The 25161-nt window shown below is 35.7% G+C and overlaps 1 protein-coding gene across 4 annotated transcripts; it reads right to left on the reverse strand.

The window, feature by feature from the left end:
- Positions 1-199: 199 nt before the first annotated feature.
- LOC110379562 (uncharacterized) lies at positions 200-25161 on the reverse strand. Of its 4 annotated transcripts, none has more exons than XM_021339277.3 (4): positions 24893-25161; positions 5230-5364; positions 4610-4691; positions 200-4531 (listed from the first exon to the last, which is right to left on the reverse strand). In XM_021339277.3, the coding sequence occupies exons 2-4, from the start codon at positions 5352-5354 to the stop codon at positions 3134-3136; spliced, it is 1605 nt and encodes a 534-aa protein (XP_021194952.2). In that variant the 5' UTR covers positions 5355-5364; positions 24893-25161; the 3' UTR covers positions 200-3133. The 4 variants fall into 4 exon arrangements, with proteins under 4 accessions (XP_021194952.2, XP_049700169.1, XP_049700168.1 ...); XM_049844212.2 differs by lacking the exon at positions 24893-25161 and adding an exon at positions 24019-24181; XM_049844211.2 differs by lacking the exon at positions 24893-25161 and adding an exon at positions 17013-17241.

Consider the following 25161-nt stretch of genomic DNA (forward strand, 5'->3'; position numbering starts at 1 on the left):
GAGTCTTCTTCTTGACGTGGCAAAGAGAAACTTGCCAAATACTCCGTTATAATTCCAAATGCAGATTAATTACGTATCTATCCAAGGCAAATTATTAATATTATTCATAGTTACCAATTGCGTGACTTCAGTTAAAATCTGCGCAGTCAATTGTTCATTTATCTATCGGGAGCGTCCGTAACACAATAAAACAAAGCCATTGTTAATATGAATAAACTTTATTACTACAATAAAAGGATATAGATTGAACCGCGGTTTGTAACAAAACATTCAACAATATACTTTGGAACCGAACAGGTAAACACTTTGGGTGCCGACATATTATGCCCTAACTTATAATATTGCAGACCAGTGTTTCTCAAAATACATAAAAATTTCCGGTACCGAAACAAAATCAACAATCCATTTGCGCTACAACAATGTACTGTTTGTTCAGGATATTTTTTTTAAATATTAATATATAATAGCACAAAGTGATTGCGATTGACTTAAAAATAATGATAATAATCCGTTAGAATACCTACTCTGACTAACTGTCCCAGGCAATGCCGAGGACTGTTTCTTAAAATAATTTAATACAGATCTTCCAGCACCATATTTATTTAAATCGGATCCTACAGGTTTTACTCCAGAGATTTCCTTTAATCTCACCATTCCCATAAATATATTTGTGAAGGTATAATATATAGATTTAAAATTGTGTGATTATTACTAAATTCCCTTTTCCGATACTGGCCCCTCATCAATTAGCCTTAATACTAATTTTTCAAATATAAAATAAGGCTCTATCTCGACAAGGCAAAATATATATTTCTCATAAGTATGTAATCTGTAATTTATGTAGTATTAATTTAATTTCATTGATATAGTAAAGCCCTGTAAAGCTCATCATTAAAATCTCGTATAGGAACCGTCAAAGCTCACCACTTCCTAATAAAACGTAACAATCAATTAAACTTTACACAAAAATCAACAATTATTTAGTTTTAAAATCTATGTGAAAATAAAAATGTTTGAAAAACAAAAAATGCAACAAATCAAATATTAAACAGTAACATGATAATTTCGACATTTTGGAATGCCACAATATTGACGAGTTGTTAAGATATTTATTATACATAATATTTTATATATCACCTATATATTACATATACAATATCTACAGCCTAGCTTTTCTATTCTAAATACATTTGGTCTTTGGATGAGCATGTCACATTATGGCTTGTGTCATCGTTTGTAACTTTAAAAAATATAAGTGCACTTTTCGAATTTAGTACTTGATCATTTTTTTCATTATAAACTCTAATCTAGACTAGACCTGCAAACGAAATCTTCACGCCGGCAACCTTAACATAGGAGATAGAATAAAATCACAGAAACCCCTTAAAATCCATTATAAAAATAAACAAGAACAAAAGTTTGAGAAACACTGTTCTTAAAAACATGTAAACTACTACATTAATATTGACATTTTATTTTTAACTTAAAAACTGTTTCAAAATGATTTTATACACTTAGTATTTTTTTTTGCTTTTTTTTCGCATGAAATTCATGATGTTTTCGATAAATTTCAGGTACCTAATGGGGACAAGTTTCATCTCAAATCACGCATCCTCGGTGATTCTATCGATATACATTTTTTTCGATTTTTTTGTATGACATATGAATTATTTTCTTTGAAATTCGTTAAATAATAATTATGAAACGATGATGATATATTTTTAAGTTTAAAACTAACAACACTAGTCAAAGTATTTTATCACAAAGAAAAGTTTGGCGAGTTTGACTCGCGTGACGCGGCCGGTATTCAGAGGCCTCATGTGGCAACTACAAAAATTACAATCACTTTCTTTCGCCAATTGCTCCATCTTCATTATAAATAACATCACATTTCCTTACTACAAATGATTTTTCCATAGAGTCGTTACTAAACCTCTGGTAAGTATAAAATCTTCCAAAAAGACTTTTTGAAAATATTTTTTTGTTGAGGCCCTTACCAATCTCCTAGTTGGCTAATTGAATTGATATACAATACTGATACTCCTTTTAAGTTTTACTATAGATTGACAAAAGCCTCAATTATAGGCTGGGAATAGATTTTCTTTGCTGACATGTCCCAAAATGGCTGCGAAATTTTTTAAATTGCGTTTAAGTTACCATAACAATAATTAAGAATGATTAGAAAATGGTCTTCGACGAATTTGGCTTATCTCAATAGATGTAATATTATAAAAGGCCCGTATTTTACGATTTATTAGTGGCCACTTAAATATGCCAAAGCAACCAAATTAGGATGTATTTACAATTCGTCATAGTAATTAATCATTTTATAGTAAACATTCGATTTAATTTGTGTCAACGAAGAATATTGAAACATGCTACTGATATAATTTAACTAATATTCCCAGCCTTTTTCAATGTTCCATTTATTTCCTTCCTCCAGTTGCCATAAATTGTGATAAATTCGCTTTATACAAAAACATGTGACTCCAGCCACTTGTGTATAATATAAATATAATATATATTTAAATGATAATAATTGCACGTATGCAATAAACGAGAAATAAGTCACCTTAAAAAATGCAATGCAGTCTATGCATGTGGTGTCTTAGTTTTTTTTAATCTCTAAATTATTAAGGCGATTCAAGTAACCTAGCTTTACACGTAATGAGGTTTACATTTATCTTAAAATGACTTATTTGTTTGGCATTTTATTACCGTTATGATGTGATGAAATGGCGTCGACAAATCCCGTGACTCTTCGATAACACCTAAGATATCATAATTGTAATTTATTTGTATCTCTTCTTACTATAAGTAAAATCATTATGCTTTGTTGTTATTCGTGTGGACATTAATCTATCACTCTTACTTTTTCTAGTCCTAACAAAGCAGTATTTAGCAGCCTAAACGACGTAACTAAAATAAGGTATACATATAGTTTTTCTTTTTTTTCTATTTTCAATATAAATAGTTCTATAGCTACGTTATAAAAACTACAGTTAAAAGTGTACAATAATATTAATTTTTATGCGTACAATGTAAAATTAGATCTATATATAAATATTATCTGATTACAAAGTAAATAATATTTGGAATATTTAGTTAAGGCTAGTGGTGTCGGTAGGTACCGTTATACCATGGAAGCGTTGGCGTCGCCGTGGTGCGGCGTGGCGGCGTGGCCCAGCGCCGACTCGTCCAGCTTGGAGGTGTTGGAGGCCACCTCGGCCAGCGTGGCCAGCGCCAGCAGGTCCACGTGCGGCGGCTGGTGCAGGGCATGAGCACGCGGCGCCTCCGTCGCGATCTTCATCTCGGGGCTGCCGGCGTGCGGCTCGCTCGACACCAGGCTGTTGATCTCCAGCCGCGTGATGCTGATCTTGCGCGGCTTGCGCTTCTGGCTGCCGCTCACCGTGTCCCGCCAGTGGTCCATCTCCCTCTCCCGCCGCTCCTCCAGCATAGACCTAGGAACTGAATTGACTATCTGCGACGATTCCAACGCTTTCGGTTTCAAGTTGATGGTTTTCTTCTTGCGCTTGTTTTCGCGCTTCTTTTGCTGGAATTTCTCTAAGCTAAGTGAGGGCAGGGCTCTAATTTTAGCATCTAAGTCAAAGTCGGCAGCCTTGAATGTTTTGTTAGCATTATTGTCGGGTTCAGGCGTGTCGGCTGTGTCGAGTTTGTCGTCGCTGTCAGCCGGCTTGTCGTTCGCTGGGCTGTGTTTGGGTTCGTCGTCCATCGTGTCGTCCCGCTGACTGCCAGGCTCCCAACTGCAGGTCGCGCTGTAGTTCTCGTCTGGCTTGTCCGAGTCACGTTTTTGCCGTTTGTTGACAATGAGCCCCCCAACGGCCATGAACTCCTGGTACCTCTTCCCTTTGCACGATCTACCAGACCTCATGTTCTTCTCGTCGTCGGACCAGTTCCTCTGATACCCGAACTCGTCGTCTTTAGAATATCTCTTATCAACTATTTGGTCTATGACGTCCTGGTTGGTGAACTGGTCGTTAGGTATGCCGTAATATATCCTCTTCTTGTCATCGTGGAAGTCTTCTTCGAACACCCTGGAGGTCTCTGTGAGTGCGTTCTGCAGCTCGCGTATGCTGTCCTCGTTCGGGTGACCTTTCGCCTTGGCCCTTTCTATTAAGTTATGAGATCTGTAATCGTTTGGTGTTGAGATCGCGTTGAACTTAAAGCATGGGGGTGAGTAATAAGGGTTTGTGGTTTGAGTTTCAGTCTTAGTGGCCAGGAGGCTGCTGAGGCCTCCCATTTGGGCTTCGTCAGCCAGCTTTCCGGGCGTGAACATGGAAAGTGGTTTGGATTCAGCTTCTAGCGGTTCATCTTTAGGCTTTTTGTTGAAGTCTACTTTAGTGGAGTTGTTGTTTGTTTTTTCGAGTTCAGAGTCGTGGTGGTCGCTGTTGGGGGACTCGACAGGTTTGTCATTGGACTCTCTGGGCCGGGAGGACAACGTGCGGAGTGGTGGTGCAGGCAACTTGTACCATTTGAAGTCGGGATTAGCGCTGAAGAAGGCGTCTTTGTACTGTTGGGATAAAAAGTCTGATAAATATACTGTCTAACTACTAAAATATATAATCTAATGCTCTTTAGTGATACTGACCTGTTTAGCAAGACCTGTGTAGCAAGCCTTTTCATCTTTGTCCAAGTTGGCCCACCACTCGCCGAGGATCTTAGTTATGGACCTGGAAAGTAATAATTACTGTTAAGTGTAAAGTCGTGTAAACTGTTGAAAGTTGAAGTATCTAATCAGTTTTATCGAACATGGACTTTGAAGTGTTTGAATGCATGTTAGATTTTTTCTTTAATGTCAGATGAGAAGTTTATCTAGATTATTACAGTTAAACAATATTAACTATTTGAACCAGGTCCAGTAGTCCAAAACAACACCATTTTCAAGTGATTTCGCAAGAGTGACATTATAAAATGATTTAGCAAGGTTGCGAAAATGGGAATATTTGATCAAATTTGATGAGTAATAGAATAACATGTATAAAATGATTATCTCTACCGTGTATCTTTCTTTATAAGAGACAACTTTGGGAGTTCTCTTGGAAATACAATTATAATAACCTCCTTGCCTTGTGGCACACTGGTACTCAGCTGCATGCGGTTAGACTGGGAGCCGACCCTAACATACTTGGGAAAAAGGCTCGGATGATGAGCCGTATATCGATTTTCCAGTTACCTTTGAATTATAGTTAAACAATGATAATTACAGACCTGTTCTCAAGATTAGGATATTTATCGCGCACAACACTGCGGTGGCGTTTGCAGAAGATAAGGAACGCGTTCATGGGGCGGCGCGCGTGGTGCGCCGGCTCCCCGTCGCCCTCCTGGTCATGCATGTTACACTATCTGAAACAATACGTAAGGAACATTTTACTTCTAAAATACTCGCAATAGGAAAAACCTTAGCAACCCGCAATGAGGAAGCGTGGTGAGTCAATGCCTAATCCTCTGTGGGAGGTGGTCACTGCCCAGCAATGGCACGATAAGAAGGCTATTATGATGGTGATGATGTATAAAAATCTTGGGTGCTTAGCTTGTTGGTATGGTACCTATTAACTAATGGACATCTGATAAAATTGCATGTATGTATATGACAAGATTTATGCTAACCCAATTTTCCCCTGAGGGTCTTATATGTAGATATAATTGTCTTGACTTCTCAAAAACATACGCCATTTCTCTTACATACATTTACAGATATTAGGAGAAATGGTCAGTAGGAGTTAGTAAGCTTTCATAAAATAAATCAATATCTACTTATGCTAACTCTGGGTGTGTCATAACGTTTTGAGTCTATACTACTACAATGACGTCACTAATTCATTTACTCTAGTAATGAGGCATAAATTGCACCTACGATCGTCTAGGAATAGATGCCTGTCATATTCCGTGGGAAGGCACAACTTTGTAATAAGTCTTGGATTAAATTAGGAAGATGATTAGTGCATAGAAATATGTAAATAGGTTCGTGATGAAGTATTATCATTCTTAGTAATTGGAACAGTATTTTAGATGGTCTGAATCTGGAAATTGCTAATTGAAAATTCTCAGTACCAAAATTTGAGACTGGTGAACTGCGTAAAGATGCTTACTCTGAGGCTTCTATATAGGGATTTTGATTATTCAATTATAATAGAAATTACATTGAACATTAGCTCCTTTACTTTGTTTTTGAATTTTATCAGATAGCCGGCATAAATCACAACTTAATCAATTAGCTACGGCCAAATTAAAATAAAATAAATTGACGACATTTTGGCATCACATCACAGCCACGATTTTTATAAAAAGGTGATTTATGAAGAGATATTATTATGTGGCACATTTCAGTAGTGCACACCATCTGTTTGAAATTATAATCTGTAATATCAAGGACATATTTATATCAGACGAGGTCATTTGTAGCAGACATCGAAATCCGGATGTTTTATTTTGATGCCCTTTGTTTGTGGCTTCATAACTGCTAAACGGCTGGTCGCATATCCGGGATAAATAAAATTGCTTAGAATGCATTGCATTAATATTGTACCTATGTTACTTATTAGCATTCACTAGCAGTTTCACCCGCGTCTCTATTTTACTAGCTTCCATAAGCAGTTTCGTGGGAACTCCCTCCTTCGATGAACAGGCTATCTTATAAATGAAGATCAATGAAATAAATCAATGCAAACAAACTCTTCAGCTTTATGATATTAGTATCGATCAGGCCTTTTTTTTGTAATAGAAGACAGAACGGACAAATTAAAACTCAATAAGAATTATTGTGCTTGGAAACCATTTAGAAACGAACGGAATTTGTACTTGAAAGAGGTCGCCACGAGCTATAAGTAGTGATGTAACAAAACTAGTTTCAATGATAACGATAGTTATTTTTATTTACATTACATTAATAGTTACAGTTAAATGGATGTTAATGTTCTGTCGGTGGTTATACAATTACCAATACCTATAATTGTGATTCATGTACATACTTACCTACCTATTTAGTACCTAATATTAATCCTACAAATAAGTTTTATAACTTTACAGCATGCCATTTAGAAGAATTTATGATCATTAAACAGTTATAATAGGTACCTATAACCACAATTACACTGTTTTATCATATGACAGAGCCAAAACGAGAGACGATCCTCAATTTATAAATTCGCAGGTAAGTTTGATTGTTACGCTTCCACATTAAAATGGAAGGGGTTTCGATAAAAATGTAGATAGAAGTAGGTATTACTCGCAGCTAGAAGCTATTTCATTAGGATATCTGCAAACCCATGGGACACAGCTATAATTTAGGTAAGCACTATCCATATCTAGGTAAGCACTAATCTGAAAAGTTAAGGACCTAAAGAGAATATTCCTCGTGTACTCGTACCATGATGTTGTGTTGTACCGGTAATTTATGTCACAACTATGGACCCTGTCGGGCACAGCATAATTATAACAATAGTAGGTAAGCCAGTAGTTTATAAAAGTCCTTCAGCTAGATGCACCATGCACCGCACCTTATCAGGCACTTATTCAGGTACAAAGCGAGCACAGTACCACCATATCACCTGTTATCAGCCATATCACGTTTCTTTGCCAAGTGCAGTTTCCCAACCTGATAACGAGAGGTCGATGATCGCTCTAACTTTGCTATTGTTTAGTACTTTTTGTTTTCGTAGACGTATCTTTGTGTTATCTTTTGGTGTAGGTAGACTTGAAGATTTAGGTGTTTATGACAAAGATGAATATTGTTAATTAAATGATAGCTGCGATATTGCCCGAGATATAGAAGATATAGATCAGGTATAGGCTGCTTTAATGTAACCTGATCAAGTAAGATAAAATTACTTCTTTCAGTTCTGTCTAAAAGTAAAACTTGATCAATTAAACATCCGAACACAACATGATCAATCAGAGATCCATATTTATCAACCCTCTAAAACCACAAGCTTAATAATCGCAAGCAATAAGCTGTATGTTTTGCGCAGATTTTTATCCGGCTTGAAGGACAGGCTCTCGGAGCCACAATAGGGCTGAAGCGGTCGACCCCACTTCACATCGCTAGCCGACACGATAATAAAACCGTTGGAAGTTTTTTTAGCCAATTTTTTGTATGAACTTCGCTGTTCTGAGTTCTCCTTTAGATTTTCTCTTTGGAACTTAGAGATTTTCGGTGCTAATTAGAAAAATTAGGCAACTATGGAAATGTTCCTAACATCAAAGAGGTCAGGTCAAGTTTCTGATGTCAACCTTCATAAAAACGGCAAACTTATGGTTTAATTAGGCTGAGCACTCATTGGTCTTCAAAACCTCATTAACGGTTAACAGCTTCGTGGTATTTCTTTGAAAGAAATGACGTAACATACTATGCATGTATGTATGTATGTATAACAATAGGAATTTTCTGAACAAGACCAGGAAAAAACCATTGTTAAGAAGTACAAAAAAATAAGCAATGTGTGAAGATGAACTTTAAGAGAATTAAGAGAGATCCGGGCACGATACTACAAACAAATTAACGAAACATACTAACATATTTTTTATCTGCAATAGTCTAACATAAACTTGTTATTATCTGAGTATTGAGATAAATACAATAAGAGGAGCAGAACAAACAGTTTGGCCACGCGTGCAGGAAAACGTGCTCATATTAAATGGTTTAGATCCTATTTAGTTAGGTTTGTGTAGAGCAAAAATAATTTCCAGAAGTTATATACTGAATAGATCTTAATTGAGAAACTCTGGTCTGTAAGGGTAACAAGCAACAAGGTTTGGCAGACCACCCATGGTCCCATTCTTTTGGTTGCTTAAAACATCTCCGCTTCGTTCCCATCCGCTTTCGTGGGGTCTAGGCCTTAGATAGTTTTCAGTCCCTCAAGTGTCTGAATATCAATAATTAACATGAAGCAACTACCATTTCAAATATTCTAAGATCCCTGTGAAACTTTAGGGAATCCGTTTTGCAGAAATGTATTCTTTAATCATATATGAACTCTTGTCTGGCAGTTCTAATTATACTCAATTATCATTTGGGTTTAAAATTTTTTGTAGGTTTGCTCTATCACATTTCTCGATGTAATGATGAAGTTATCACCAATATGATCATAAATGTCAAGTAACACTTGCGGTTCTGCTGTATGATGTATGGAAGGTCATACAACGCATATGCCCAGAGTTTTATATTCTACCCTGATTTAAGTCTAATTGTGACTCTTACGTTCCAATAAGGACCCCTCCACTACTTAATTCACCACCATGAAATAAATTCTATTAAAAAATGGTCCTAATACATAAATTATTTAGTAAATATTCGTGCTACAAGTCAGTTCAATTTATATTATTGACAGACGCTCCTCGTAAGTATCGAAGGTACCAAAATTAGGTTAATACATAAATGATTCAACGCGAGCGTTTGAAAACGATAACGAGGTAATAGGGATGTCAGAAAGAATAAACAACGCCACAAAATGCATGGGTTTATGTCGACTTTTTACTGTTCTGTCATATTTTCTAACAAGCTCTGCCAATTTGAGGTTTCTCTAAAGTTTCATTCATGATCAATTCCTAAATCCAAATTCCCGTTTGATAGAGAGAGAAATGTAATGAAATCCCTCTCACGGATTACTCGAAATTGAAATTGCTTGCTAGACTAAGCCATCGTGTTAGGCGTCATACAATTTTTGATAACGAACCACTTCAAAAATGAATTTGCCTTAAAACTAAAATAGCTGTTGTCAGTACGTCTTCGTTACGTTATGAACAAGATCGAGGCAACCCTGATGACGAGGAATGTGTGTTAATTTATGCGTTCACGATATTCTTTTTCCGTGCTGAAGCGAATTAGCCAGGATACTGTTAAAACCAAACTCTAAAGTGAATTGTTGAACGGAGCAACGTTCAAGTGAAATCAAGCATGCTAACTATCAGTTTTTGTATCTGAAGTATTACAGACTGGAAAAAATGAGTTCAAAATCATAAATAATTTTAAGTGGTCCATAAATACCATTAAAGCGACTTATATCCATAAACAAGGGATGCCAAAAAAACTTTAATTTTCTATTAAATATTCTCATCGTGGCCCAAATCTGAAGGTCTCGATATCACATCAAATTCCCGTCTGAACAGCCTTGACCCAATGAGCCGAAGTATGCCGAGGTTGGCCGAAGGGGCAACGGCCCGTGAAAGTGAAAACTCGTGCGCACGGACCGCAGGTCGCATGCGCAAACCCAAGCTTTCGACTTTTTAAAGTGAGTGGAATCGCAAGAATTTAGGTTACATCACAGACTTAGTCGTTGAAAGGCGTCAGTTTAGACAAGAATGTAGATTATTTCTTTTTAACGCTGAAAAATACCGATAGCATTAAAAATCCACTTTTCAACTCGTTATCTAGATAAATGACTCCAATAATGAACAGCTATTTAGCGCCTATTTTAACAACGGGCTTGCGCAGCAGAAAGCATGCATTTTTTGCCATTCTTCAATTATTCCGTTGCACTAATTTTGCAAGTTTTGAGCAGGGCATATCGCGTTTAACACAATAATTAGAAACACCTTGCACGCATAAACAGGTTCGATGTTCTGTCATAATTTGTTTGTAAAGGCAAGGTTACTCCCCCCCTCGTAGTCACAAGACCAGTTACCACGGAACCGTAACAACGAACGGTTGGTTTGGCTAGCAGAGTATTCAACCGGATAACTGCAGTCCACAGAAGCGACTGCAAGCCAACCGTACAGTGAATTAATAAGAAGCTATTATACAACCAAACACTGTAATGTCTTACTAAAGAGGAGGGGGTGTTTAGTATTCTGAACACGATTAATTATATTATGCTACTTAACGATGGAGCTCTATTAATCAAATTAATGAGGTTATTAAGACCAGTTTACCTTACATTTTTGTTTATGTCCCAATGTATGTTGTTTTTATAGTACTGAGAAAAAGGTTACGACTTCATGATCTTAACATTAAAATAATCATTGCATGGTTAACCGATAAAAGCAATAAGAATCGATTTGACATTTGAAAGAGGAAAATCGCTGCACAAACTATAGATTAACATGGCGATACTGATATTTTTATGTTGAATTAGTCATCATTTTTTACATAGCAAAATATGATTTTGATTGTTGATGGGCCACAAAAAATTTGACAGAAATATATCTACGCCCAGTAGCGGCGCCACCTGCAAAGGGCAGCTGTCAAATAAACGTCAAATCTAGTACCTTTCATTTTAGTTCCCCATTTCGACGCACGCACTTATAACTTGGTAGTTGATCTATGTGTTCATAGTTTGTTTTTTCTGGTTGTCTGTCATATTCAATTGACGTGGCTGTCAAAATGCTTCAAGGTCGAGGTCGGCAGCCATCTTTGCAATTTTGCAATAACAAGGTCACACTTTTCTGAATTGTACTGACGTTTTATGCGTTGACCCATTGTTTCGCATATGAATTACTGGGTAATTATTCTTGAACACGACATTTTTTTTTGAAGAACTTAAGTTCTCTTTCTTGCGTTATGAAAGAAGAAACATCATATTTATACTGAGCACATATATGCGTTCACAGTGTCATTTTCTACCTTGACTTTGGCAAATTCTTCGAAAATAAACGAAGGAGCCATACATAAAAATAATAAGAAGACAAGATAATATATGAATTTAGTTTTACCTGCCAAGCAGCGACGCAGAACATATAGCAGTAATTACATTTAATTAGTACGACTTACATACAAACATTGTATACTCAAATAATATCAATTACCAAGTAAAACCCCATCAGAACAACAGTTGTCACCCGGAAAAGTAGCAACATATCGCGAGCGTGCGCACGCGCTTATCAATCAACAAAATATTAAAACAACGAGCTAGTGTAGGGGTCAACAATCAGCGAGGAATGTGACCCACACTTCCTATTTTATTACGATATATAATGGACTTGGTGAAGAAAGTTTCTATTTTCTTTGAAACCTTCTATTTTTTCCATATCTAAAACTAGCTTTCACAAACTGATTTACCCATCCACCCATCCGTGGGAACTTGTCCGCACATAGCCTATATCTTCTTAGATAAATAGGCCATCTGTCACTGGAAGAATTTTTCAAATCGGACCTCGGACCGGAGTATGTCCTGATATTTGTGCATTCAACCAAACAATGTCTTCTAGCGTGTAGCGAATTTTCACTACCATTCGTAGTGCACTTTTTACGTCAAATTTAATTTGTATAGTGGGGATGATAGGTAACTCTAGCATTAATCTCATAATTACAAAACTAGAACGAACACAAGCTAAATAACATATCACATAAAACAATATAACTAAAAACACAGATTTTCAGCACAAAATATATATTTTTTTCTAAATGATAATAATTATTACATCCCTGACACGAGTACAGCGATAATAATCCCCTAGTGTATGAAGCGTGTGTTGTCGATAATATGACAAACAAACAAACAATAGTTCCAATAAAGCAGTTTTGTACAAACACGTGTAGATTTGTGTATTTACTGCGACACGTGTCAATGGTAACAAAGCTGAATTACTATTAGGAATACTATCCACAAAAACGCACGCCAACAGTAAGCAATTGGTAATAGAAGATTGCTTGACGACAACTTGCAATCAAACGTCATGCGTTCGTCAAACACATTTGACGCTTTAAAGGAAATTCCATCTCCGAAGTCAAAATGGAAAATGGATCGAGGATAAAAGTAATCGTCAAACAGTCTTCAATTGTCGATAGCATTACAAGGTCTAAGAATTAAGTAATATCTCTATTACTTAAGCCAACGGGAACCACCAGAGCGGAAGCCTAGCTATGAATAATTGAGTTAACAATTTGTTCAAACATCATGCCAAACCATTTCATGCTTAAACACCACCGAGTAAGGTTGAATATCTTATGAAAGACTATATGCGATTATCAAGATGCATGTAAACTTATGACAAGGGATTTTGAACTCTAACACGTGTGTTTTAGGGTTGTTTGCTTGAATATGTGATGTTAGTTGTATAGCTCATATTAGTTGTAAGCTAAAATTAGAATGTCAGTATCTGTAAAGCGTTTGATAGCGGAAAATAGCAGGTTCCATTAGAAGTGAAGAGCAAAAAATTATTTAGAAAAATATTTGATAGAATTTCCTAATGATGTTTGAAGAAAAACTGACGATGAACAGACTATAGGAATCGATAAATTAAACTACTCTCATGAATCCCTCAAAGACGAAGATCATTTAAGGACTGTTATTTTTTCCAGCTAAGATGAACTAAATAAACTCATACACATTATCGATTTGCACCACATAAAAGTAGCCTGGTTACAATTCTAGGAAAAGGCTTCGCTGAAACCACAGCATCAACACCCTGATGCCTGTGAACTGTATATAGGTCACCACATACATACAGATTCGTTCCTCATTGATGTAATTGGCACCATTGATTCGATATTTAATAGAGGAAGTTTGAGAAGAATGAAAGGAATATTTCAGTGAAGTATATGCTACTTCGCTTGCTACTTATTTATAAATCAAACAGTTTTCCTGGGAATCACTCTTGACAAAAAACTACAGTGGGGACCCCACATTACATCTCTTGCGGGTCGTCTTAGCTCGGCCGCCTATGCTATTAGAAAGATGAGGCAGCTAGCGGACGTAGAAACAGCTAGACTGGTATATTTTAGTTACTTCCACAGCATCATGTCGTACGGCATTCTGCTGTGGGGACGAGCTGCTGACATTGAATGCATATTTATCTTGCAAAAGCGAGCTGTCAGAGCTATGTACAACTTACGTAGTCGTGAATCTCTTAGGGAACTGTTTAAAAAAATTAATATCATGACCGTACCTTGTCAATTTATTTATGAAAATATCATGTATGTTAGGAAAAACTTACATTTGTTTGAAAAAATATGTGATAGACATAATTATAACACTAGAAATAAAAATAAGATAGCTATCCCGCAGTTTAGATTATCTAAAGTACATACATCTTTCATGGGATATTGTGTCAAATGTTATAATAAAATACCAGACAACATTCTGGAACTAAATGACATGCGGTTTAAAACTCATATAAAAGCCACACTTTGTAAGCAAGCATATTATAAATTAGAAGATTACATTCAAGATAAAAATGCTTGGGAACATGCTGGTCCTGCTCCATAGGACATACTGACAATATCTAATTAATTAACAAATTAAAATTACACCAGCAAATAAAATTGTATTCATCTTTTGATTATTTGTTTGTAACTTTGTACCAAAATATAAACCAATTTGTAAATGTGAACACCATGTAGCATTTTAACTGTCACTTTATCCTCATTTGTCTTTGCGATTCTACATGATCTTCGCATGCTTTTACTGTATGTATCAATACATACAAATTGTAATACTATATTATTTTTAAAAAGAGTAACCATGGAGTTTCTTGCCCGTTCTTCTCCATAGGAAGCTACTTTTGGAATGGGCAACTAGAATCAAACTTAGTTATAATTTTGACGTTCATAAGTGCTTGTAAAGGCCTAAATGAAATAAATGATTTGACTTTGACTTTGACTTTGACTTCGAAAGACCAAATTCAGGATTAACTGCAGATAGTAAAGATATAGAAGAAAAAAGTAACATAGAGGAAAGTGGAGACTGTTAGTCAGGTAAAAAAGCAAAAGGAATGGATAAGGAAAACATGACTAAATAACCTTAAGCAGTAAGCACCTTAGATTATAAACAATAAAACTTGCCTCAAGATAGATTACAATACCTATAATAAAGGTTCACTAGCGATGATCTAATAAATAAATATACATCAGATAGTTCTCGCCTTTTGTAGCTAATTTACAACTCACAAAGGACACTATGAGTTCAATTTGTTGAATTTAGGGAAAAAACTTGATGATAGTTAAGACCAAATCACACATCATTATTCCTTGCGACAAACTTTCTAGAACTTTCTCATGGGTTTGTCATATCAAACCATAAGCTTAAAATAATAGCTTCCAACATATGCTGATGGAGGCTGAACAAATGACAGGTAACGATGTTATTATTCTGAGACTACATTATCTGTATACATACATGCAAACATAACTGTCATTAGTTTACGATCATTTCTTCCTAGGTTAGGATGAGGAAACAATAACGTTAGGAGAACTTATCTAGGCTATGATCTTGATGTGTCTATTTTTATATATTAGTTAAGTATTTCGGATTAGAAATAATATTCAGTAGCATCTACTCGTAGTAAGGCTGAAAACTGAACCCAACTTATGTAGTCGGGAAGCCATTTTTTATTCTGTCCGAAACATCCTTCTCTACTACAAAACTAGAATTAATAACAAAAAACAAACACACAGATTCCCAAAGAAGTTGCAAACCTGAAATAAATTTTCGTCACACCGTCCCTTCCATCCAATATTTTCTTTTTTTCACCGGAATAAAGAACTCCAGGATCCATTTTACACACTTCGTGAGGGGTTGTTTTGTTTTCGAAACCGGCCCGTGCATGTTAACTCGGCAATATAGGTCATTTGGAAGCTTCGTAAGCCAATAACGAGCCTGGTGCATATTTTATTAAATTGACAACTGCACGGAAACTTGATCGGAAGGATTTCATAATTAAAACGGAGTATTGGTACTTCTTGAATCAGAGAGACAATAATAATTAGTCACTCAGTCATGATTTTTCAAACATTGCAGACAAATACACAAAGACAGTTGAAAAGTTCGCAATTATCATTTCCATTGACTCATTAGAATGTGATGGCTTATACCCTCATGTAAGTTAATCAGCAATGGACATAAAACAATACACTTCCACCCAAGAGATCAGGTCAACAAATCTGTTTTCATGTTTAAAGGAATCTTATCATGCGCATAAGACTTGTTTACAAAACATTCGCTTGGCACATTCGCCATTTTATTTTGAGTGGCGCAAGCGCACGGACGGCCATTAGTTCATTATCATCAATTATGTAATAATTAATTATTGTTAGAAACTCATTGTTATTTACGTTAAACTGATGTTTTTTTTAAGCAGAATTCCAAGGTGGGCCCGTTATTGGTCCTTAGGGGATTCGTACAGTTTTGTCACACATCGTGCGCATACGCAAGCAGTCTGTTACTGTTCTACAGTAGGGCAAAGACCTCTTCTCGTACAGAGAAGGAAAGAAAAGTTGCTAGACTTGCTAATTGCGTGTTGGCGATTTGAGAATACGTAAAGTACATTGACTGTGTAGCCTTTCTAGATAAGATTTTATTTTCTAAGACATGAATGAGTAGGTATGTATAGGAAGAAAGCAAAGGGTATGAGTATTGCCAAGTATTTAACTGCTTTTTCTTACATAAGGTGCGAAATGAAATCGGGTGTGACAAAATGGTTGAACAACAAACAAAAATACTTCGAATGCTAATAATAGCCTAGTATTCGGTATAAACTGTTGCTCAGTTATCAAAATGTCATTGCCCCCGGTTAATTAAAATGTATACCTCATTAATTACTTTCAGTGTTATATGAACAGTATTTATTATGTACATTTTCGTTAGTGTACACTTTTTCCTATTTAACATATTATTTTAATACGAATATCACTTTTTATGGTTTCACAGCGGATCGATGAAATTATGACCAAAAGTATCATACATAAGGAAAGTTTAACTAGTTCCAAATTCAGGACAAAAATATTATGGTATCATCAAACATGACTTCGTCAGTCAGGAAAATAATAAAATTTATAAAGTGATAGAAAAATACCGAGTTATAGGTAAAAGAACGACTCAGTAATTGTCTTATGAATAAGGAAATTCTAAAGGCCATACATTATCCTGCTGACTGTACTGAACTAATTAAATCTCGACACGTGCATTGTATCGGAGTACAGACCACTCGCAAGCGTGGCTTTAAATTCATCCAAACAATTACCCACTACGTAGTACTTAATAACCAATTAGTACTAGACTTTTTACAACATGTTTGTCAACAATGTTGATAGAAAAATGATCAACTGCCAAGTTACCTACGTCAACGAGTCTCCGAATCTTCGGAGGAATGGACGCCATCTTCCCGTTGTCAAAGTAACAATTGTTTGTGATAAACTTAATTGTTAATTAATTATTTTAGTGATAACACACACTTCACTGGTGTTACTCACTGCACGAGTAAAGATAGATACACTGGCTATCACTTAGAAATCCACTTTAGTGATCCTGAATATAGCACGCGCGGTACAGATAGGACCGTATCCGTCAGCGGTCAGCAATAGACTGAAATTATTCCCTATGATTGTTGTAAAAGGAGAAAATCCGAACTACCGTCAGCTGTCAATGAAACTAGGTCACATTTCAATTTGCAGATCGATCCGAATTCGATGTAAGATAGGATTCAAATTCCTGATAAATTCAGGTGCATCCCTTTTCATAGTAAACACTAAACACTAGCTCCGGGTTATTTCATAGCGTTGGGTAATCGAGTAGCAATAGGAAGGCTTTTAGTCAGGCAAGCTGAAGGCTGTTGGACACTGAAATTCAATTTGGCGTGACTGAAACTTAACTGAATTTTCTGAACAAGTCATGTCAACATGTCATAAAGTCCAGTCTATTGAAGACTTGATTGACGCATAACGTCGAAGTAAAAGTGGAGTTTTAAGTCTATCTTAATATTTGCAATACGAATACCGTACTTAAAATTATGTCTGAAGCCAGACATGTTCAGGTCATATACTTTTACATTTACAAAATCGTTCATATAAACAGCGTGAATCATTGTCTCACAATTGATATACCTAAGTATAGTTAGGTATGTAAAGTAAAAACACATGGGTAAAAAGACCATGTTAATCAGACTTGCTTCAAAATTTTTGGATGGTTTTTAACCAGTGTAATTAAGCGATAACTGTTCAGGAAAAATTGTGAATTAGTTTTATCGACGTCCGAGTCGGAATTTCCAACCCTTTTTCCTATCGTGATGTAGGGCTGAAGATCAAGGATTTCCTAAGGGTATTCCCACCACAATATCGGTCTAGTGGGATAATGATATGTAGCTGTAATTAAAAAGACAATTAACTTGCTTTGAGTACGAATAGAACGAAAATGCAAAGCTTCATAATAAAGAAATTCTCTCAAAAGTTGTTCAAAGAGGAAAATTTTACGACAGCCTTTTCAGGACACAATTTCAAGCGTAATATTTGTAGGAAGTTTTCATCCCTTGCGTGTAAAAGCGGCTCTTTATCAATTTCCGTTGCGGGATTTTCTAGGAACTCATTTATGGGGCAAAAGACATTTTAACTCTTTTCTGGTTCAAATCTTTTCTACCTTCTTTGAAGGTGCAGAAAAAATTTAGTTTTCGTGGTAATATGCAATTATTGAAGAATGACTTTCGGTCATGGCTCACTAAGTAAAAGTGTAAAGTATGAAGTCCACTTGCCTTTTTAAAAGTATCTAATATTTTACATAACTGACTATAATTTTATCACCGTCGTTAGCCATTACATCCGTTACAGTGTTATAACGTTCCAGATTTTTGTTACTAAACATAGGATTTAACAAAATTTCTGAATATAAAAAAATATTTTGAATTTTGCTACATTTACTGCTGGGTTGCCCAAGGTACTATTTTCGGACCAACAACTTGTCCCACTTATGGATCTATGACTACTAAACGAAAGCGTACAAACAAATAATACTTATTGTATTGTAACTAAGTAGCCAATTACATAAGCTTCCGTCCATTGAGTTTTACAATTGTCCATTTAGAACGGTTACTTTTTAAAAAGACGTTGCACTGTAAACAGTAGATGATTCACTAGCTTATTGTTCATTAACTAAGTAAAAGAAAGTGTGTTAGTTGTTTTGAATCGTTACATTTATTAAAATGTATTGTTTACAATGTCTCTAACTAAGGACTGGTATTGTAATGTCTGTAAGTACCTTTGGTCCTTTTAAGCTAACTACATGCTTATGTAAATCTATTTGGTAATGAGTGGGTCTTATGAGCCGAGAAACCGTCATTTTGTATTCAACTTGAAATTCCTTTTCTCCTAAGTACTGCATCGCTTATTAAATTAGTGTTGAACAGGAAGCGTATACTTCCTCAAGACGAGTTCAATCTATGTCAAGTACTCTTTTGTAAACAGATATATGTACGAAACGCATTATGCATACACAATGCAGTTTCTTTTTGAATGTAAATTGCCTGTTACATTCGAAGATCACAATTTTCTTATCGCGTTATCGACCATGGTAAGAAAGGCTATGGTATTGACAAAGAAATATAGTACCATGGATGGAAATACAACTGGATAGATATAAGCAGGAGATATCAAAATGTAATACTCCCATAATTCGATTAAAAATACCCATATGTTATCTCGATGGGATCGCTGAGGGAGAGATCATGCAAATTATGATACGGACTCATATTAATTAACAATACAGCAGAAACGATAAAGGTTTCAGATAACGCCAATTTAAATACATTGCTACATGAATCACTTAATATGATTGCGATGAGTTGCCCGTCAGATAAGATAGGATTTACTTTTGCTTGCACAGAAGCAACTCAGCATTTCTATCGAGCATTGCACAATAGTTCGCAAATTATACCTTATTAAGGAATTGAATTTCTAGATCTTCTGTACGGGAACTTCCAAGACCGTCATCGGTAGAATTGCCAATTACATTACAAAGATCTAATACATCGTCTGTATTATGACCGCCTTCGTCAGATTGAGTCATAGTGTTGGTTACATCGAATTTATTTCTTAGTGAATGAACTAATACTTGCATGCTATGTTTCTATAAAGAATAAGTATAACACAGTGCAGGTTTTCATCACTATTATATTTATCTTTTGATACGCCTTCAACAATATCAGTCTACAGGAATTGGGTCAAATATCGAGTACAGCTAACAAGGGGTTGTCGCCCAAACATAACTGGAGCACATATTGTAATATGTGGTACCGCTGCGGTTAGAAATTAGAACGGCTGTGCCATCGAATAAATGATAGACAAAAATAGACATGTCCATGTAAAAAACTTAATAGCCAAGTTAAACATAGACGTTATGACGCTTTCCTGCACTTGAGTCATAATTTCGATTGTACACTACATGACATAAATATTTTGTTAATGGAATGGCTATGCAGATTGCAGATGTTGTGCCAAAGATCTATGATGCAACTGCATCAAACACTCAAAAGATATAAATTTAAATATTTTTAATCACACGTGTGCTTTAAAAATTTGATATCATTAGCAATAGTTATCTCAGGATTCTTGATCTGCTTTCCTCATGCCACAACAGTTGTTAAACAAAATTGTGCAATAACCGACATAGTCTTCCATTGCAAAGTAAGGTGAAGGGAGACAGACATACATAAGCATAACTAACAATTACACTGTAAAATTATTCTTCTAGTAATTCTGATAAAAAGTAAAAGTTGTTGAGAGGGCCCATATCATTTAAACGAATTTTTGGATTGACATAGATCTCAAAAAAGGCGGTGAAAGCCATTAGTATGCGCTTCATTAAATCCTTTAGCATAGAAGTGAGCTGCAGACACCACTAGTATGCAATAAACGCCATGTCTTGATAATAAACTGCTGTAAACCATTTCTGCGCGAACTTGGCTAAGAATAGCTTGTCAATTTCAGTGGGTGTCATGGGATGAAATATTGGATTACGAGAACCGAATGCCTGCTTTTTGGTAAACAATGACAGGTGGGAATTGCTCCCCATGAAGTATTGGTTTTGGGAATACCTTTTTAGGTTAACCTGCTTATGGATATTATGACTACAGATATAATCCGTCTTACCACAAAAACTTTTAAACGTCAGTTTAACACTTGCCAAAAAAAAATGACAGATTATGACGTTGAAATAAGGTCAATTTTGCAGCCACAATTGTTTTAGACAAGTGTTTGACACATGTTTAAGTTTTTGTAGTAAGACCAAATATGTTTAGCGATAAAACCGCCATTTAATTTTGTACTCTTATTTGTGTCTTGTGATTTCCTGTGTTAATAATTGGTCTTGGTTTTGGTGTACAATAAAGCATAATCTATCTATAAATCTATCGTTATTGTTACTGTCGAATTTCACATATCATCCGCGAAATTCGACAAGCCAATGCAGTTTCGCAGCTTCCCCATGGGACTGTTTGCTAATAAAGTTAACACGAGAAGCCATGTTTGAGCCAATAACCATAACCGCTGATGATTATGATGTAATACCTCGCGATTAGATAATTCGTTTGTTTTCGTGCTTAAATCTGAAGAACTCGTGAAGGTCAGGTATAATTATTATATCGAACAATGGAACTGTGCTTAGGCCTGAGAAACAGGAGTTATTTTTTTGTACCAATGTCCCCAAAAGTTAGATGTGAAAATTTAGGGATTTAAAGCAGGAAGCATATTGCAGGACAAGGAAAAAATGGATTAGGGTACACCCTCTTTGGTATTTCACAATAATTTCGCAATTTATTACCAGACCATTTCACAACATCGGACATTGTTTTGAATGTCATCAAGGGCTCCACAGTTAACATAAACTAAGAAGAATTAACGCAAATGCTAAGTAGTAATAGCGGAATAAAAATTGGCGAATTGGATTAGGTTTGTCGAAAATTTAATTATATTATAATTATATTTTGGAAACATACGGAGATTTAGGCATGAGCTTCAAGATCTAAGTAATTGTAAATAAAGGATCACTTTATACCCATACATTATTAGAGAAGGTAAATTAGCTGCCAACTCTCCGAGAAAGGGGCCAAGAGCCAAAGTTAAAGCAACCAAGTTACTGGCCGCTTGAATAATGAAACAGTCGTTGGATATCTCAACTGATTGTTTATTTATGATGAATTGTTGGAGAAACAGCGTTCTAACTGATGTTATTAACGAGAAAATGAGTCTTTTTAATGCTTGTAAAATGACCTAATCGAAATCAATTATGTCAACTTTGTTTCTAAATTGCTTGCCTATTCAACAATTTATTTACGAATTCCTCAATGTTGTTCTATAGTCTCTAATCTATAGATAATCTTTACTAGAACAGAAGTAAAAGTTGTAAAAAGTGTATTGGGAACTGGTTGCCAAATGTCAACCAACGGCCGTTGGCTCAGTCACCCTATAATCAAGTAAATATATCAATATATTACATTTCATAAAGTAAAAGGTGTTTTCGCTTAACAGGAAAACGTTCGCTATTATTAGTGTTGCTTGTTGTTTCGTAGGTTCGTTTATTATAACATAAATTGGATCTATAAATAGAATTATGTAGTTCAATCAAGACGAAGAAAATAGTTAAAGGGGTCTAGTGGAAAGATGCGGATTGCCCAGAACAGAGATGGTTAGCGCTCACTGGGGGAGAGACTACGTAGAGGACCTCAGTGGACGGTAATTGGCAGATAATGATGATGTGGTTATCACCAGAAAATTGACAAGCAACTCCATGGCACAATGGAATGATAGTTGCGATTTCAAATGATAGAACTCCAGCCTAAAAACAGCAAATCTAAAAAGTTTGTTGGGTCATTATAAAATTATTAAAGGCATGGTAGTCAAAACAGGAAAAACGGGCCATGGAAGAAATACAATGAAACAAAGTGACTGAATGAATGACGTCTTTCGAAATTTTAAACTGGAATAAATGAGGAAAGAAAACCGTAATTCAGCCAACGTTTTTTCAAGATTTAAATGAACTACAGTCATGGAAGGAATGATTTTCATTTTTTTTTAAAGTTCGAGGAATAACTCAAACGTGAGACTTAGTTAGACTTTGGACTAGGCTGTCTGAACGATTTCAGCTAAGCCGTTTAGATAAAACGGCTTCTGATCCGTTTGGCTGGTTTTACAAACCGTAGTCTAGATAGACCAAAAGGTCTTCAATTTATGAAGGTAAACCTAAAAAATAGGTGCACTCCCAAAAAGAAAATTTTTGCATAAGAACTGGAAAGTAGAAATTATAGGAGGAGGATAAACAAACCACTGCACCTATTTGGTATGGATAAATTATGGTCATAGATGGATTAACGATCCATGTTTTTTTATAATGCTGTGAAACAGGTCACGAATCTACATTGCGCAGCTTAAAACTTGAACCCCGATTTTTTTTCGAGGAAGCACAGGAGTCCCTTTCTTGTCCGTTTCATTTCCAGAATTAACTGCTAAAATGATATGTCCCTTATGAAATTTTCGTCGTAGGTATTAATAGAGCGAATGTAAGGTCGGATGTGTACGTCGTGAGAACTGATGCACCTGACGTCACCTCCAAGGTCATTAATACACTCGTGTCAAGGTCATCTGTAAGTAAATCGACACGACTTTTTAGCGTAAGTAATTAGGTATAAGAGAACTTCAAGTATGAAATCGATTCACTGTATTTTTAAAATGCAGTGATTTTGATTTCAGATTTCAGTGCAAAGAGGGTCGAAAATAAAGGTCGAATGATTTTTTCTGAAGTTCAATTAAATTACCTAGGTACCTAATTTACTAAAACCGTAGTTGGATAGGGGTAGGTACTGAAATTAAAGTTACGTAGGTACACAAGAGGTTAGTAAATAGGTATGTAAAAAAATATAATGTATGAGTGTCAAATGATATCAGAGTTTCATCATATCTTGTAATATTTACGTAATAAATAACAATGGTTAAAAAACTTGTTGTTAAACAGTTTTTAATGACCTGAGACGCCAAGTTGTGACCCAAATGTGTTTTTTACTAATTCTCCGCAATTGATGGATCGAGACAAAACTGTAGCAGCGACAATTCGCACGCTTGAATAGCATTTCGGGGACAAAAAGATCAGCACTTTGCTTAGAAAATAAATCTATAAATTGCTCTAAGTTTAATATTACTTAATACGTTCTTACGACATACTTACCCACCTACTAGCCTACGTAAAGTAACATGTCCGTCTGTGCAAACGAAACCTAAGATTCAGAACATAGACACGAATTAGGTCGTGTGCACAACGACCGCGGTTACTTGCCGGCACGTGATCATAAACTAATAAAAAAAGTACGTACTTTTATGTTGATGGAATTAAAAATAATAAAGCCGATCGGATACCAACACCGGCTATTAATAGCCACAGAACATTCATGTATGTACACTTTACACATATTTATGTTAAGTTTCGCTTTATCGACATCACATAACCACACATAACACAGATATTCTATAGCTACCGACACAGCTAAAAAAATAACTCGCGTTGAATAGCGTTACTTGAATAAACTTGTATGGGGAAGTACCCAATAACATGGTATTCATGGATGATTGTATGAGTGACGCCCACAATAATAAGCTATATTAACAAGTAACACGTAAACATCGCTAATGTAAAAATAGAGAGTAGGGATGTTAAATATTTCCGATTGCGATGCAGATATAAATTATCCGAATGCAGGCATCACATTATTGTTGGCATTCTACCTACATACCACACATAAATGAAATGGAAAGTGAGAAAAATATGATGTTTTCGTGTTATAAGGGTTATCGTGCCGATAAACAGATATAAAACACACTTTCGATGTTGAAGAACAATACTTTCTATGAGTCGAGCGTTCCATTTTTAGTCAAGTCCGCGGACGTTCGTTGCCATGCAAAATGCGAAGGCATCTTGGCGACTAAGAAATAAACGACATCATGAATGGAACCATGTTCTGCTTATGCTCTCGAATATATAAACCATCGGCCCAGCAACGACGCGATTTTTGCTGCATAATTTTCAAGGGCATCCATACCCAACAGTGACTGACGCGTATGGACAACCGAAGGGGCCCCACGGATTCCCACTGATTCATGAATGAAACAAACAACATGCACTTATGGAAAACTACGCATCATCAACTAAAAATTAATGAAATTAACACAGAAATAAAAGAAAATACTTACAAACTCGTCAGCCGCGATACGTGTATAATCACATACATGACGTCATTTGACGCAACACAAACCCGAAAAATCGAGTAAAATATATAGTAACTGCTGCGAAAACAACACCAACATGAAATATGCACGATACTTTATTAAATACAATAAGATAGTTATGTCATTAAGAGCGATTTAGGACATTTTACAATATTTATTTGTTGTCACCGACTCAGAGTTTTGACAAGATGGTCGCGCACCGACTGTTTTGCTTTGGTTGTCAGCTGATACGA

The sequence above is a fragment of the Helicoverpa armigera genome, chromosome 16 (assembly GCF_030705265.1).
Source record: "Helicoverpa armigera isolate CAAS_96S chromosome 16, ASM3070526v1, whole genome shotgun sequence".
NCBI lineage: Eukaryota > Metazoa > Arthropoda > Insecta > Lepidoptera > Noctuidae > Helicoverpa > Helicoverpa armigera.

Bases quoted from the DNA above. Each gene is read 5' to 3' on its own strand.
- LOC110379562 (XM_021339277.3), bottom strand. From the start codon at position 5,354: ATGCATGACCAGGAGGGCGACGGGGAGCCGGCGCACCACGCGCGCCGC. The intron at 4,692-5,229 runs GTCTGTAATTAT...ATTACTTTCCAG, and splicing joins TATCCTAATCTTGAGAACAG to GTCCATAACTAAGATCCTCG. The intron at 4,532-4,609 runs GTCAGTATCACT...TTATCCCAACAG, and splicing joins ACACAGGTCTTGCTAAACAG to TACAAAGACGCCTTCTTCAG.